Source organism: Schistocerca gregaria, chromosome 2 (assembly GCF_023897955.1).
Source record: "Schistocerca gregaria isolate iqSchGreg1 chromosome 2, iqSchGreg1.2, whole genome shotgun sequence".
Lineage (NCBI taxonomy): Eukaryota > Metazoa > Arthropoda > Insecta > Orthoptera > Acrididae > Schistocerca > Schistocerca gregaria.
Genome location: NC_064921.1, coordinates 866,619,576 through 866,638,081, shown reverse-complemented (window position 1 = coordinate 866,638,081; position 18,506 = coordinate 866,619,576). Strand labels below are relative to the sequence as shown.

General features: G+C 43.0%; 1 protein-coding gene across 4 annotated transcripts in view; it reads left to right on the top strand.

Moving 5' to 3' along the window:
* The window catches only part of LOC126335244 (adenylate cyclase type 8), a 1,717,934-nt gene that overhangs the window by 1,018,199 nt on the left and 681,229 nt on the right, over positions 1 to 18,506 (top strand). For all 4 annotated transcript variants that reach the window (XM_049998287.1, XM_049998288.1, XM_049998286.1 and 1 more), the window contains exon 3: positions 1,119 to 1,269. In XM_049998287.1, coding sequence (XP_049854244.1) covers positions 1,119 to 1,269 — 151 coding nt within the window. The remainder of the gene's footprint in view (positions 1 to 1,118; positions 1,270 to 18,506) is intronic.

The following is an 18,506-nucleotide window of genomic DNA, read 5'->3' as shown; positions in this document are numbered from 1 at the left end:
ATGCTAGCAGACTTCTCTTCGCAAGACCTCCTCTTTTGCCATTGCTAGTCGGCTTTTTATATCTACCTTGCTCCGTCCGTCATGAGCACAATTCTTTTTTTTTATCTACTTGGTGATAGCCAATTATGATGTTAAGTTCCATGCTGTTGAAGGAATGACAAGTCTAATGAGAGTAATGAGAGTAAACCGGAGAAAGGTGAAAGTAATGACGAGGAGCAGAAATAAAGTTGATGATAAGTATTGGGGGCCCTGTGGTAGATAAAGAATTCTACTAATTTAGGAGCAAACTGACACTTGACGGTAGAAGCTAGGAGGGATACAAAACTAGCACAGGCAAAGGAGGCATGAAATGGTGGCGGGCTGCATGGGAACAGTCAGAGGACTGATGACCCGAGAAAATCAAAGAGGGGCATTTGTAATTGTAGTTAAATTTTATCAGACAAAGCTTTGAACATTGATGTGTTTCCGTTCGCACAATCGTGTCTCCTTCATTTTATTTAGTGCCAGTCTGGAATATTCGCCAAGAAAGTAACTGAAGCTTAAATGAAATGTCGTATTCAATGATTACTTTTCATATCACGCACACATGATAGTAAACTTTGAACACACGACCCACTTTAATCCGCATGTCACTTCCCTCTAGCTTCTTAATCACATCTTTTCCTCTGAATTCATTAATTAATTTCCTTCCTCTCACAAAATTTCCACTTGTTACCTGTCGTAGGCATTTTTGTCATTTGAATCTTCACTAAACTTCAGTTTAACTTTGTTCCACTCCATATCCTGTCTACTTACGCAAGTGACGCGACCTACTGACTCAATCTGCTTCCACTCGACTATCAAACAAATGCCCACTCAAATCGGAAAACTTGTCTCGTCAGCGCTACAATTCCCAACGGATATCAGGCTCCTGAAAACTATGGTACGGTTACGATATGACTTCTGGTTCTCGTGTAACACTACTTAACGCACACTTTATCTTTTACGGGTGTAGAGGATACTTAGCCAACAAGCAGTATAATAACTGCATTTTTTTTCTTGCAAAGCAACTGTTGATGACCATACGTTGCTTTCGTATGCCACGGCGCCCAATGAGAAACTATGTTGCGGTGTTGCAGGGCGCTGAACGGAGGCAGTTCTCGCCGCCAGCTGTGGGTGAAAGCGGTGCGCAAGATCACCTCCCAGCGGCTGCTGGCCGTGCCTCCGCCCCCAGCCACACCGCCCCCAGCAGTCGCCGCCGGCGATGTCCGCCTCACGCCGCTCAGGAGGGTAAGTCTACATGCACGCACTGCCCCCAGTATACTTACACCAGTAAACCTCCCCACCTCAGGATTTTAAAAAATCGAAGTCTGTTTTAATCCAATTTTCCCTGCAGCTCCATGTTTATGACGTCATATCTCCTGAGGCACACCACAGGTCATCACCTATCACAACTGGGACGTTGTCGTCAAAAGACGGATTTCATTTCGGCTGTTCTATCATACCTCCATTCTGATAATAAAACAAGTTCAAAAATGTTTCAAATGGATCTAAGCACAATGAGACTTAACATCTGAGGTCATCAGTCCCCTAGACTTAAAACTACTTAAAACTAACTGACTGACGTAAGACCATCACACACATCCATGCCTGAGGAGGGTTCGAACCTCCGACCGTAGTGGTTGTGCGGTTCCGGACTGAAGCGCCTAGAACCGCTCGTCCACAGCGGCCGGCAATTAAACAAGTGTAAACATGTATAGACTAAGAGTGGCTGTTGGGTATGTATCCCAAACAACAGTGACGTTCGTTTACTTAACCCACTGACTGGCAACTGAACCTGTGAGTCCCACAATAGGTTATTAGAGAACCAGCTGGAATTTGTTGTATGTTTTTTTTTTTTTTATGTACCATTGTCAGTCAGGTCAAGGGAAGCCCTCTAATGGTTAGCAACATTCTTATAATTACAGATTGCAACTGTAGATTGTCTTGTACTCAAGTTTCATCTTTAAACCTCGTTCGCAGCTATAAATAGGCAACCCAAATATCAAATTTGAAACGCGGGCTGCCTTCGCACCTTCCCGTTCACACCGTGTCAAAAGTTTGCACCCCTGAACTGACGCTTGCCATATCAGAAATAAGGGCCCTTTTGAGCACCTGTAGTGTCAATTACAAACTTTGAAAGATCCCCTGTCAACTGACGTGTGTCTGTTTTCAGTATTTCTTGTATGTTTTGCTTCCATAAATCTGGAGGTACTTACGAACAATCCTGTATTTCCTACCCCCGAACCCCATTGGAAAACGAAACGGTGGGGAATATTCTTTTCATATTGCTACTTCTGACTAAGACATTAATTAAACAATCGTATCATTAATGTCTTTGGAATGAAATTGGTAGTCAAAGGGCTTAGGCGGTTCGTAATAAGAAAGCCCTCATCTCTTCGGCTGTTTGCGTGGCAGTTAGTTCGCATTACTTTACAGTAAATTGTGTACATTTAGTAATGTATTGGTAGACCGAAACAAGGTCATACCATATTACCTCCTAATAGGATGGAAGCAGGAAATTTGAATAGAAAAACGTACTCTGACTATAGCTGTGCATCAGGAAGGCTATTCTAGTAAGACAGGCGCAACAATAGATTGCAATGCCCCGACTTCAGTGGTGTACACACTGCAGTGGTTCAAACAAACTGGTGCTAATGCAAGTGTTTCGCGATCATGCGATCATGAAAACCCCGAGTAATATATAGGGAAGATCAGTTCATATGAGTGCAGAGTAGATGTCAGAGGCCTCGTACTGCACCTGGATATCGTCACGAAGTAAATAGTGCGCTAGGAGCTTCAGTCTTCGTCTCAACAGTGCAACGCCATCTCCGTAACAAGCTTTACAGTGGGGCACAACGCCCAAAAACATATTTCACGCAAACAAAATTTGGTGAAAAGATTGGCGTTAGCATAACAGTTAAAAAACTGGAGCGTGCAGTAATGGTCCAAGGTGTTATTGACGGATGAATCCATGTCCGATACATCTGGATGCCATCTTGGAATGTGTATTCGCCGAGTTCAGTGAAAAAGTACGAAGAGTCAGTGTGTGAAGCCTGTGGTCAAGCATGATGGAAGGTCCGTCATTGTGTGGGAATGTTTTTCATGTGATAAGGTCGGTGATTTAGTAAGAATTAAAAGGACATTGAAGAAGGAAGGATAATACAGGATAGTGATCAACAATGCAGTTCCATCTGGCAAGTGACTTATTGGTGGTGGGTTTGTTCTGCACAGGATAATGATTCCAGACATGATTCTGAATTGTGAAGAGGGTATGCCTACAGAAAATAGAAATGTCGATAACTGAAAAATATGATTTGGAGACGTTGGTCACCTGACTTAAATCCCATTGAACACATATGGGATGAACTTGTCAGGAGGATCAGAAAAACTTGTAGACAATATAATAGAAAGGGAACAGAAAGTAGATGAAGATGAGATGGCAGATGTCATACCACGAGAAGAATTTGACTGAGCACTGAAATGTCTAATTCGAGAAAAGGTCTCTTGGGTAAACGACATTCCTTTGGATTACTGTGATCCTTGAGAGAACCAGTCAATACAAAAATATTCCACCTGGCGTTGCAAGATATGTGAGTGTCTTCAGGTTCATGCTCCTCGTAGCACCCACTATGTTTATATCTTTCTCCTTTCATCTTTCACTGCTTTTCTGAGTGCTGGCTTGACATCTGAGCTTTTGAATTATACATACGCTTTTCTTTTCTCCAGTGCTCTCTTCAGTCAGTATAGCCGATATATTGGTCCCGAGAGAACAGCAACAGTATTGCTATTTAAAGTAATTTTAATAAATTGTTTATTTTTAACTCCCAGTTGCACACTTTTTTACAGTACGACTATTTTCTATCTCTCTGGATAATCTTCAGGTCTGTGTACTTGTGTCACCAATCCGTCGTGTCTGTATCAGAACCACTCACCAGAATACTACACTATTCTCACGAGTGTCGAATAAAACAGTTTTCTGCATCAGTCACTTATTATTTTACCACTACACGTTCCGATGAGTCACGCGATATTCTTCAGGTGGAGGATTGTTGTAACATATACAACATCCCTGAAGTGAAGATACAAAAGTAATGTGCAGTGGTAAGGACATACAACAGGCACCAGTATGTAGACTTTTTACGACTCTTCTGTCCGTCAAAAGATGCAACATAACCTATACCACCGTTGGTCTGCTGTTGCGAAAAGACGTCTGTATTCTTCACCAACAGCAGCCACGTAAATAAACAATTCTGCTCCTGAAGATGATGGTGTGAACCTTCGAAAGGCGTAGTGGCAAAGTAAACAGTGGACTGACGCAGGCCGGCCGCGGTGGCTGAGCGGTTCTAGGCGCTTCAGTCAGGAACCGCAAGACTGCTACGGTCGCAGGTTCGAATCCTGCCTCGGACAAGGATGTGTGTGATGTCCTTAGGTTAGTTAGGTTTAAGTAGTTCTAAGCTCTAGAGGACTGATGATCTCAGATGTTAAGTCCCATAGTGCTCAGAGCCATTTGAACCATTCGACTGGCGCAGATCACTTTTATTTGTATTTACCAACAGCCACAGCCCTCATTACGCCGACTTTCACGAATGAAATGTTTTTCATCTTTGGTTCTGATACAGGCATGACATGTTGTTGGAGCAATTACGTGGATCTGAAGATGTGAAAACAGACAAAATATCATCAAACATCATAAAGAAGGTTATAATTTGAATTCAAAATAAATCAGGTGCTGACGGGTGTAAATATTACCGAAAAATGTGCTTAGTAAGTCATGGTTGCAAAACACCGACACAGAGTGTTTACGGAAGGTTGCGAAAACCAGTCACAGTCGGAATCGAGAAAAAACAGTTTGAGTTCCGAAGAGCACGCGACGCAGTACTGTCCCTACGACTTCTCTTACAAGATAGCTTAACAAAAGGGACACCTGCGATTACACCATTTGTAGAATTAGATTGTTGTTGCTGTGGTCTTCAGTACAGAGAATGATTTGATGCAGCTCCCCATGCTGCTCTATCCTGTGCAAGCTTCATCTCCAAGTACCCTCTGCAACAAACATCCTTCTGAATCTGAGTAGTGCATTCATCTCTTGCTCTCCCTCTACGATTTTTACCCTCCAATGCTAAATTTGTGATCCCTTGATGCCTCAAAACATATCCTACCAATCGGTCCCTTCTTTTTGTCAAGTTGTGCGAAAAACTCCTCTTCTCTCCAATTCTATTTAATACCTCCTCAATAATTACGTGATCTACCCATAGATATTCAGAATTCTTCTGTAGCACCACATTCCGAAAGCTTCTATTATCTTTTTGTCCAAACTATTTATCGTCCATGTTTCACTTCCATACAAATACTTTCACAAAAGACTTTCTGACATAATAATCTAAGCTCTATATTAACAAATTTCTCTGCATCAGAAACGCTATCCTTGCCATTGCCAGTTTACATTTCATATCGTCTCTACGTCGACCGTTATTAGTTACTTTGCTCCCCAAATAGCGAAACTCATCCACTGCTTTAATGTCTCATTTCCAAATCTAATTCCCTCAGCATCACCTGATGTAATTCGACTACATTCCTTTATCCTCGATTTGCTTTTGTGAATGCCGATCTTATATCCTCTTCTCAAGGCGCTGTCTGTTCCCTTCACCTGCTCCTCCAGGTCCTTATCTGTTTTAGATAAATGTTTAAATTACTTATTTTGAGCCGCAAGGGGCGGTCTACGATAACATACAGTTATTCACCACATGCTTGTACATCTGTCTACACAGCGGCACCTTGGCTCCATTGATGTACTCTGCTGTGAGTGGCGTAAGACAGACATAAGTGGTGAACAACCGGGTATATACACTGAAGCACAAAAAGAAATAGCATAGGCATGGGTATTCAGATACAGGAATATGTAAACAGGCAGAATACTGCGCTGCAGTCGGCAACGCCTATATAAGACAACAAGTGTCTGGCGCATTGTTAGATCGGTTACTGCTACTGCAATGGTAGGTTATCAAGATTTGAGTGAGTCTGGACGTGGTGCTATAGTCGGCGCACGAGCGTTGGGTTACAGCATATCCTAGGTAGTGATGAAGCATCGATTTTGCCGTATGACTATTTCACTAGTGTGCCGTGAATATCAGGAATCCGGCAAAATATAAAAAGATGCTGCAAGAACACGAGAAACGACGACTGTAGAGAATCGTTCAACCTGACAAAAGTGCGACCCTACCGCAAATAGTTGCAGATTTCAGTGGTGGGCCATTAACAGTAGTCAGCGCACGAACCATTCAATGAAACATCATCGATGAGGGCTTTCGGAGTCGAAGGGTCACTTGTGAACCCTTAATGACTGCACCACATCAAGTTTTACGCCTCGCCTGTGCCCATCAACACCGACATTGGATTGTTGATGACTGGAAACATGCCTAGTTGGTCGAGTCTCGTTTCATATTGTATGGAGCGGACGTGTACAGGTACGGAGATAACCTCATTAATCCATGGACCCTGCGTGTCAGCAGGGGACTGTTAAAGCTGGTGGAGGCTCTGTAATGGTGTGCGGCGTGTGCAGCTGCAGTTGTATGGAACGCCTGATACGTCTAGATACGTCTCTTATAAGTGATACGTATGTAAGCATCCTGTCTGTTCACCTGCATCCATTCATGTCAATTGTGCATTCCTAAGGACACTGCGTCTCCCCATACGTGCAGAATTGCCACAAAGTGGCTCCAGGAACACTCTTTTGAGTTAAAACACTTCCGCTGGCCACTAAACTGCTCAGACACGAATATTACTGAGCATATCTGGAACGCCTTGCAACGTGCTGTTAAGAAGAGATCTGTAACCAATGGTACTCTTACGGATTTATGGAGAGCCCTGCAAGATTAATGTTGTCACTTCCCTCCAGCACTACTTCAGGCATTAGCCGAGTCCATGTCACGTCGTGTTGCAGCACCTTTGCGTGCTCGCGGGGGCCCTACACGATATTAGTCAGGTGTACCAGTTGACTTTTAATTCTGACACGCCGATGCATCAGTCTTTTATTCAGCTGCCAACTCATGAGAAAGAATGCTCTTACTGATATTTTAAGAAGTATGCCTTAATGTGTCTGTTAAGGTCTGTAAATGGTAACACTGATTACCGAAATCGGTTATCGAAAACAAAGGTTATAATTAGCGATCTTGGCAAAGACATTTATCTTCTCCAGTTTAGAGAAAGGTTTTGATAATGCTGACTGGGATACTCTCATTGAAATTCTGATTGTATCAGTGATGAAACACAGAGAGCGGAAGTTTATATACCGCTTATACAGAAGCCAGACGGCACTTACAAGAGTCGGGAGCATGGAAAGGAATCCCTGTTTTAGAAAGGAGTGAGACAGGCTGTAGACTATCCCCGATGTTACTCAGTCTGTGTATTAAAAGCAAAAAGTAAATCAAACGAAGAAGTAATTAGGGAAGGGAATTGAAGTTCGGATAGAAGGAATAAAAACACTGAGTTTTGACGATGATAAAATTCCGTCAGACACAGCAAAGGGATAGGAAGAGTAGTTGAACGGAATGTGAGGTATCTTGAAAAGAGGTTATAAGATGGATATCAACTAAAATAAAACAAGAGAAATGCAATGCAGTGCAATTAAATTAGGCCATAAAACTTTGACAATACAGACAAGAACACAAGTGAAGTTTTTGGAAGGTGGTGTATTGAAGAATGCTGAATATGAGGTGAATAGGTGGTGAACTAATGAGGATGTAATGAATTGAACTGGGGAGAAAAGTAGTTTATGGCACAACTTGACTAAATGAAGGGATCAGATGCCCATTCTGAGGCACCGATTAATTATCGATATGGTATTGGAGGGAAGTGTAGGGGGAAACATTTTAAAGAAAGAGCAAGGGGTAGATAAAGTAAGCACCTCTAATGGATGTTGGTTGCAGTAGGTATGCTGAGGTGAAGAGGCCTGCGTAGGACAGAGTATCGTGGAAAGCTGCATCAAGCCAGTCATCTGAGTGAAATGTGCAACATCAAAAATCACCTTCTGAATTTCGAAGACTGTATTCTACTAACGATTCTCAAAAGCTTTCTGTAGACGGACTTACGTTGTAAATGTAGTTTTGCCTTTCCATCTTCTAAGGTTTGTCTTGGTCTCACGTATGCCTACATAAGTAACAGCTGCTGGGCCACATGATCGTGACAGTAGCATCGTAGACTATCGATACTGGTTTACAAAAACACATTGCTAGTGACGTAAGGCCCTAACGAAATGTAATGGACCTAAATGTGACAAGAATAGTAGTTGATATTAATCGATGGGACCGTTGAGTGAGGGTACACAAAAAACAAGTTTGGAATCTAGTAAATGTAGAGGTGCGAAAAAATACGTGTCCATGGCGTGCAAAATGCTTCTTTACAAGCTGACCAATGAAAAAGATTGTACTTCCAATTGTGTGTTCGTAGAAAGTAACTGCTAATGTTTTGTAGTGGCCCACTGTAAGCGCTGTATGACGAATAAAACGCCAGATATCGTACTACGCAGACTACTTGTAGTAAGTAAAAACAAATAAGCCTCGACCCAGAATTGAACCCTTTACCTCCTGCGTACGATACCAAAACGTTATCTGCTGCACCAGCTATACAGCAGTGCTCTGTTTGCTGATAGTTACCGCGCGTGTCATACCAGCGTCGCCAAATTGCTAAACTTCAACGCGCATTTACTGCCTGAAATATGGCCAGGAGAAATTTTGTGACACGTTTTTGTATTGACAGTATGTGAGGAATCACGCTGTAAAATCAGAGTGCGGAATTTTTCTCACCCTATATAATATCGTAAAAAGTTTAACAAAGTCTGACGTGTCGTTTGTGATGGAACAATTAATTTGGCAGACCCTGTTGCGGTACTGCCTAATATGCCGTGTAACTGAATCAGCTCCTAATACTGTCCCGATTCCCCCTCGCAGCTTGGTCCGACACCTCGCCTCCGCTACTGTGCGCCGTGATGCCATAGGTCACCTGCTGGCGACACAGCTCGCAGCGTTGGGCGGTCGCTGAGGTCGTGACGAGAATGCGTAGAGGGCGCTATCTGCCCGGACAGCGTCCTCCTCTTATGGGGGCCGCAGATTTACGGCTTCCGCTGAGCCACAGCCAGGCGCCGTCCCCGCTCTCTTCTTTATACTGCCGGTTCACCAAGTGCCTCGCTGCCTCGCTGACACTCGAAAGAGCAACGGCTGAAAATACCGTTATGGTGATAGCCGGGAAGCAGAAAACAAGCCGACTGCCGAGTCAGAGAAAATACAAACTTAACGCTCTTCCACTCCCTAACCTGTGATTATGTTGTTGGGGCCTTCAGTCCGAAGTCTGATTTGATGGCAGATCTATCTTGTGCAAACCTCTTCATCTCTAGTTTATTAAAACTTCCATCCACATGAGCTCGCCTTTCGTATTTATTCCGAGGTGCCCCTCTGTACTGCTTACCACCTCGCCCCTCTCCTCCCCCACTATTTCCCTCTATTAAACAAGCAAAAGTTAGTAGAGGTTCATGCAGCTGTAAAAGGAGCGATGCGCGAAGCATACAACCACTACCACCGTCATACTTTAGCAGAAGATCTTGCTGAAAACCCAAGGAAATTCTGGTCTTACGTAAAATCGGTAGGCGGATCGAAAGGCTTCCATCCAGTCACTCACTGATCAGTCTCGCCTGGCAACGGAAGACAGCAAAACGAAAGCTGAAATTTTAAATTTCGCATTTGAGCAATCTTTCACGCATGGGGATCGCACAAACATACCGCCGTTTGAGTCTCGTACATTTCCCGTATGGAAGACATAGTGATAGACATCCCTGGGGTTGTGAAGCAGCTGAATGGGCTGAAAATAAATAAATCGCCAGGTCCTGATGGGATTCCAATTCGGTTTTACAGAGAGTACTCTACTGCATTGGCTCCTTACTTATCTTGCGAACCGCGCGACTTCTACGGTCGCAACTTCGAATCCTGCCTCGGGCATGGATGTGTTTGATGCCCTTAGGTTAGTTAGGTTTAAGTAGTTCTAAGTTCTAGGGGACTATTGACGGCAGAAGTTGAGTCCCATAGTGCTCAGAGCCATTTGAACCATTTGAACTTACCTTGCATTTATCATGAATCTCTTGCCCAACGTAACGAGCGATTGGAAAAAAGCGCAGGTGACGCCTGTATATAAGAAGAGTAGAAGGACGGATCCTCAAAATTACAGACCAATATCCTTAACATCGGTTTGTTGCAGGATTATCGAACATATTCTCAGTTCGAATATAATGAATTTCCTTGAGACAGTTGCAGTCCATGCATCAGCACGGCTTTAGAAAGCATCGTTCCTGCGAAACGCAACTCGACCTTTTTTCACATGATATCTTGCGAACTATGGATGAAGGGTATCAGACGGATGCCATATTCCTTGACTTCCGGAAAGCCTTTGACTCGGTGCCCCACTGCAGACTCCTAACTAAGGTACGAGCATATGCGATTGGTTCCCAAATATGTGGCTGGCTCGAAGACTTCTTAAGTAATAGAACACAGTACGTTGTCCTCGTTGGTGAGTGTTCATCGAAGGTGAGGGTATCATTTGGAGCGCCCCAGGGAAGTGTGGAAGGTCCGCTGTTGTTTTCTATCTACATAAATGATATTTTGGATAGGGTGGATAGCAATGTACGGCTGTTTGCTGATGATGCTGTGGTGTACGGGAAGGTGTCGTCGTTGAGTGACGGTAGGAGGATACAAGATGACTTGGACAGGATTTGTGATTGGTGTAAAGAATGGCAGATAACTCTAAATATAGATAAATATAAATTAATGCTGATGAATTGGAAAAAGAACCCCGTAATGTTTGAATACTCCATTAGTAGTGTAGCGCTTGACACAGTCACGTCAATTAAACATTTGGGCGTAACACTGCAGAGCGATATGAAGCGGGACAAGCATGTAATGGCAGTTGTGGGGAAGGCGGATAGTCGTCTTTGGTTCATTGGTAGAATTTTGGGAAGATGTGGTTCATCTGTAAAGGAGACCTCTTATAAAACACTTAAACGAACCTATTCTATAGTACTGTCGAGCGTTTGGGAACCGTATCAGGTCGGATTGAGGGAGGACATAGAAGCCATTCAGAGGCGGGCTGCTAGATTTGTTACTGGTAGGTTTGATCATCACGCGAGTGTTACAGAAATGCTTCAGGAACTCGGGAGGGAGTCTATGGAGGAAACGAGGCGTTCTTTTCGTGAATCGCTACTGACGCAATTTAGAGAACCAGCATCTGGGACTGACTGCAGTACAATTTTACTGCCGACAACTTATATTTCGCTGAAAGACCACAAAGATAAGATTAGAGAGATTAGGGCTCGTACAGAGGCATATAGACAGTCATTTTTCTCTCGTTCTGTCTGGGAGTGTAACAAGGAGAGAAGATGCTAGTTGTGGTACGAGGTACCCTCCGCCACGCATCGTATGGTGGATTGCGGAGTATGTATGTAGATGTAAACTGAGTATTCCTTGATACCGCGGGATGTGTTGTAGCTATTGATCCTTTCTTTCAGTCAATTGTGTCACACATTTTTTTTATTTGTTTTTTTCAGTTAGATTTAGTACCTCTTCATTAGTTATAAGATATGTCGATCTCTACATCTAACAATCTCGTATGGCACCACATTTCCGAAGTTTCTTTTCTCTTCTTGCCTGAACTGCTTACAGTCGTCCACGATTCACTTCTATAGAAGCCAACACTCCAAACAAATACCTCAAGAAAAGCGCTTACTAGCACTGAAATTTGTGTTAGATGTTAAAGAATTCCTCTTATTCAGAAATTTTGCTCTCGCTCTAGCCAGTCTGTATTTCAACCCCTCTTGCATCTTCACTTAGCTTTTCGCACAAATAGCAAAATTCGTCTTTTAGTGATACATTTTCTAATCTAATTCTCTCGGCGTTGCTTGATTTAATTCACTACATTCCACAACCAATGTTTTACTTCTTTTGGCGTTCATCTTATAATCACCTTTCAAAATACTATCGATTCAGTTCAACTGCTCTTCCAATTCCTTTTTCCACTCTGACTATGTTACTACTTCTTCTCTACGAACTGCCACCCTTTCTCTGGATTACTGCCTGCTCAATTTACGGATTAAATACCAGTAACATCGTGGATAGGCTACAGCTCACTCACTTCTCAGTTACTCCTTCTTAGTCATGTTGTGGACACTTGTAATTGCAGTGTGATGTATGTGAAAGTGTTAATTGACCTGTCGGTCCCTGTATTTTATCCCAGCCACTTTCAAAATTTCAAAAATATCTTCTATTCAAAGTTGTCAAAACTTTCTGAGAATGTCTGCATTTCATAAATTAAGGATAGCTTTCTTCTAATTGTCATCGAAGTAGTCCCGAGTGTTCCTACACTTCTCCATACCCAAAACTGATGTTCCCCACGGCCAGATTCAACAAATTTTTCCATTCATCTGTGGAATGAGCCTTACTGATATCTGGCAAGTGAGTCGTTCGAGAGGGTCATATGTTTTGATGAGCATCCAGGTAAAGCATCGATTATTTTGGAAAAAATAACAGCTTTTATTATGGAAGTGCATTCCTGGAAATTGAAATAAGAACACCGTGAATTCATTGTCCCAGGAAGGGGAAAATTTGACACATTCCTGGGGTCAGACACATCACATGATCACACAGACAGAACCACAGGCACATAGACAAAGGCAACAGAGCATGCACAATGTCGGCACTAGTACAGTGTATATCCACCTTTCGCAGTAATGCAGGCTGCTATTCTCCCATGGAGACGATCGTAGAGATGCTGGATGTAGTCCTGTGGAACGGCTTGCCATGCCATTTCCACCTGGCGCCTCAGTTGGACCAGCGTTCGTGCTGGACGTGCAGACCGCGTCAGACGACGCTTCATCCAGTCCCAAACATGCTCAATGGGGGACAGATCCGGAGATCTTGCTGGCCAGGGTAGTTGACTTACACCTTCTAGAGCACGTTGGGTGGCACGGGATACATGCGGACGTGCATTGTCCTGTTGGAACAGCAAGTTCCCTTGCCGGTCTAGGAATGGTAGAACGATGGGTTCGATGACGGTTTGGATGTACCGTGCACTATTCAGTGTCCCCTCGACGATCACCAGAGGTGTACGGCCAGTGTAGGAGATCGCTCCCCACACCATGATGCCGGGTGTTGGCCCTGTGTGCCTCGGTCGTATGCAGTCCTGATTGTGGCGCTCACCTGCACGGCGCCAAACACGCATACGATCATCATTGGCACCAAGGCAGAAGCGACTCTCATCGCTGAAGACGACACGTCTCCATTCGTCCCTCCATTCACGCCTGTCGCGACACCACTGGAGGCGGGCTGCACGATGTTGGGGCGTGAGCGGAAGACGGCCTAACGTTGTGCGGGACCGTAGCCCAGCTTCATGGAGACGGTTGCGAATGGTCCTCGCCGATACCCGAGGAGCAACAGTGTCCCTAATTTGCTGGGAAGTGGCGGTGCGGTCCCCTACGGCACTGCGTAGGATCCTACGGTCTTGGCGTGCATCCGTGCGTCGCTGCGGTCCGGTCCCAGGTCGACGGGCACGTGCACCTTCCGCCGACCACTGGCGACAACATCGATGTACTGTGGAGACCTCACGCCCCACGTGTTGAGCAATTCGGCGGTACGTCCACCCGGCCTCCCGCATGCCCACTATACGCCCTCGCTCAAAGTCCGTCAACTGCACATACGGTTCACGTCCACGCTGTCGCGGTATGCTACCAGTGTTAAAGACTGCGATGGAGCTCCGTATGTCACGGCAAACTGGCTGACACTGACGGCGGCGGTGCACAAATGCTGCGCAGCTAGCGCCATTCGACGGCCAACACCGCGGTTCCTGGTGTGTCCGCTGTGCCGTGAGTGTGATCATTGCTTGTACAGCCCTCTCGCAGTGTCCGGAGCAAGTATGGTGGGTCTGACACACCGGTGTCAATGTGTTCTTTTTTCCATTTCCAGGAGTGTATATTGAGAAGCTCTACATATCACTGTGATTAAGATAGCATTCGATTAAGTAACTCTTAGTTTGCCCCCTATCGATCTTTAAAAATGTACATTAGGTTCTTCAATAAAATGCATGAAACAATATGCAGAATCTTAATAGGTACATTTGGCGAAAGTAATATCTGGACAAACCTCAGAATCACAAGCTTGAACTGCTAAATCAAATGCCACTTGAAACACATTTTTGAATTCAGCACCTTGTTTGGAAATATTGTACCCAAGAGTTTACCAGGAATACTCAAACCCAGGCTGATCCACTTGAGCATACAGCTGGTTGTGTGTGTATTTTCATTCGGAAAATTCTGTTTCCTACTTTGGTGTCTAAGTAGCTGTATGGAGTCCTTACGATCTGTTATCCCTCCTGCATGTATTTTATACTGCCGGAAGAAATATACGTCGAAAGGCTGTACGTATTTTGGTTGTTTTGGCGGAATCATTACTATTGTCGTGTCGTTGTGAGCAGTCCAAGAACTACATTTCTGGTTATTTGCGACGTTGTTGTTAACAACATTCACGAAAAAGCATTTTAAATGGTCTTTTGACGTTTTGTCACTTTTGCGAGCCTCAAACGTATGTTTGGTGGAAGATAGTCTTCAATAGCCTTCTTAACTTTCGGACCAAATGTGTTTTTCTGAAGACAAATACATAGTTTTTTGTTCGGTGGTCGCTTATTGAGGCTCCAACATCTGTTCTAGTAAATCTGACTTGTTTTGCATGCACATTGGACCACGAAAACGTTTAGTTTTTCCCCCTTTTGATAGTACCTCACCAGAAGTTAGGTTATAATTAAATCCACTTTAATCAGTATTGTAATGTGGTCGTATATAGAAATTTGCTGTTTCTGGTTTACTTCTTCGAAAAAATGGGCCCCAGACTGGTGAATATCTTGGTCTTCCTGTACATCACTGGCTCTCATGAAAGCAGTGACGTCTCTATGGCGCATTCTGTATTCTTTCATGAGACGTGCTACGAAAGCTGCAGAGGATTTAAACTTTGTATGTCCAATTTCTCTTGCTTTTGCATTGCTCAAATTTTCAGGTGTGGTGTACGGACACATTTTCCTTCATTCCTTACTATGTCAAATTAGGATAGAATGTCCTGCTTTATCTCCAATTCTTTGATTGCCTTGTTTCCTCGAAATGGGTGTTCTTTATGTCTTTTTTTCCTCTACAAAATGAAATATTACTTTGATGTAATTTTTATATGTGGATGTCTCCTCAGTAATGAGCTGTAAGACGCACCTTTACGTGGGGGTGTTTGACAATCATTATAGATACGTTCAAGACTTTCTCCTCAGAATTTGCTTAAAATACTAAGACTATTGGATTTCGTTTCTGCTGAGAACTGATAGCTCCGTTTTGAGGAGTACTGTTTCCGCAACCGCCACTATCACTACAATCTTGAACACTATCGCGTTATCCTCTATATAGTCGCTTTCTTCATCCACCATCGCATCCAATGTAACTTCAGCTCAGCAGTCAAAAGAATATTCGTATTTCTGAATAATCAAGGCCACAAAAAGCATTGCGAAAGTGTCATCATCCTGCACAACACGGTTTACTGTTCGATAACGCCTTCTTACGTCGGATGACACAATACTTACAATACTTAAAATGTTCCAACAGTATTGGTTTCGTTCATTTTTACTGTATATGAATTACAATACACACACACGTACACGTCACTTGCTGAGGTAATTGGCTTACTGGCGTGTTTAAATGCAAATTCCTTTTAGAGCCTAGAGACGTCCATTTTTAAAACCAAACTGGTCGTCATCCTCCACTTTCGTTTCCTTTTTGCTGTGTACTATTACTGTCAGCACCTTAGAATCATGAGCTTTTAACGTGATCGTTAGATAGTTCACTGATTTATATTTATAGTTACCAACGTCGATAAAGAAACATACCCATTTTCCAAATGCTTAGCTTGTAAGCATTGCTCTTGCAAAACCTTGTAAAATCAGGAGTATTCAACCTCTAACATCGGTTTCAAATCTAAAAATGGTTTATTATCGTCTACTGTCAGACAGTTTTGACCTTAATGATTGGGGACCTCATGTACAGTTCGAATTAAGCAGTACACTGATCAAGCAATAAACTGTAACCTACAAACTAAACATAAGGTTGCAACATAAAACAGTGAGTTTTCAGAGACGAACTGGCGACTGAAAACTCCATTTTTCTCTCCGTTATGGCGTACACAGACACATCGCCTCGTACTGCCGAATATATGGAGTGTGACCTGTCACACATAAATCTTTGTTAGTTGATTCATTATTTTTGGCCTGTGATCCTTCCAATTATCGATTGCTATAAAAATTTATCTGAACACCATTAATAATAATATAGCTATGGAGGGCCATAAATTATAGAGGACGCTGGCCGGTGCAAGCAACTTTGGAAATTTCCCTTGACGCACCTCACGCACTGTACCATGGTACAGGGAGTTTCTCTAGTGAGAGATAAGTATGACAACAAGGTAATAACAAGCTCGTTACCTGAAGTCCTTGAAACAGACTTTTGCTTCAGATCCAAAGCCTTACTCTCAGCGTGTACCAATTCGGCTTTCTCAACCATAAAGGCAAGGCATACGTTGTTCAGGTTGTTGGAGTGACTAGGGTTCTATATTATTACGTGTAGAGGGAAAATAAGTGTGGAAGACGAAGTACTCAGACGGAGAAAAAAAAGGGGTAAGCTAGGGATGCGATATTTCTCCACTACATCGCCGAAGCAATGACAGATGTAAAGGGATGGTTCATGGATGGCACTAAAATTCAAGGTGAAAGGATATCAGTGATAAGAGTCGCTGATGACCTAGCTATCCCCAGTATAGATCATGAAGAATTAGAGAACCCGTTTAATGGCATGTACAATCTGAGAAGTCCTGAGAGTAAATGAACGAAAGACAAAAGTAATGACAAGCGGCAAAAACGTTGGCAATGTTAACTTGCCATTCAGATCGAATACACATAGTACGCAAAATGAAGGCATTGAGCTTCCTTGAAAGAAAATGACACATGACTGACGAAGGTAGGATGATAAAATAAGCAGAAGAAAACAGGAAATTCTTCACCAAAAGAAGTCTACTAAAATCAAATACTGACTTCAACGTTTGGTGCACAGCGTTATATGGAAGCTACTAATGGTATGTAGGAAAACGGGAAAAGACGATAATCGAAGCGTTAGACATGTAGTGCTGTAGGAGAGTGTGGGACTTATGGGATAAGGAATGAGGGGCTCATTCTAGACTTTGATAGTGAAAGAATATGTGTAAAACACTGAACAAGATGATGGGACGTGTGTTAAGACATCATGGAACAACTTCCATTGTACTTGAGAGAGCTGTAGAGGGTAAAATCTGTGGGGTCAGTCAGATTTTAATATATCCAGGAAATATTACAGGATATTAGATATAAGTGTTACACCGAGATGACAAGGTTAACACTGGAGTGGAAATCTTGGCAGGCCTTACTAAACCAGTCAGAAAAATAGTGATTCCGTACCCGATTGTATTTGCCCCCACAATGGAAGCAGACTGAAAGTCTCTGGATCATAAGGGTTGCTTTCTGAAAACTAGATGGTAAATGTACTGAATACAAGAGACAGTTACGAAACAACTTACTGAAAGACACATTATACTAAAATTTAATTAATTTCAAAAGCACAGGTTGTAATAGGACCAATTCCTCAAACTATTCTAAGCTATACAACATAATAGTATGCTTTGTAAAAGTGTTACCGTAATAAAACATAAAAAATGTAATATATACACAATCACTCTATTTTCTAAGCGCGGTTAAATTTTTATCTGTCATCATCGGCATAGCTATCCTCTCGGCATAACCCAGCTATTTTGCGGCCGGAGTGGACGAGCGGTTCTAGGCGCTACAGTCTGGAACCGCGCGATCGCTTTGGTTGCAGGTACGAATTCTACTTCGGGGATGGGTGTGTGTGATGTCTTTAGATTAGTTCGGTTTAAGTAGTTCTAAGTTCTAGGCTACTGATGACCTCGGATGTTAAGTCCCATAGTGCTCAGATCCAGCCGAGCTATTTGCTTTCCGTGCAACAGCGAACCAGTATCTCTGCAGCACAGTGAACTCTATTCATGTTTTTTTCATCCCTATTTAACTTTTTTCCCTTCCATCTCATCTGCCAACCTTGCACGAGTATTTCTTGTTCATCTTCGATCAACGACACCTTCTGCACATTTCATTGTTTCTGGACTGCTAGTCATCGTTACTCACATTCGACACGAACTCATTTTGCAAATAGCTTACAGCCGCATCATAAGTGTCAGTCAAATGAAAACGAGACAGATAGAAAAAAACAATAAGGAAACTGTTTATTATTTCAAAATTACTTTACCACAGTATGAGAAAAGACGGTCAATACCATCATGGAAAAATGTTTGCGGTAGCCTACGCTACCATGATAGTATCCAGGTATG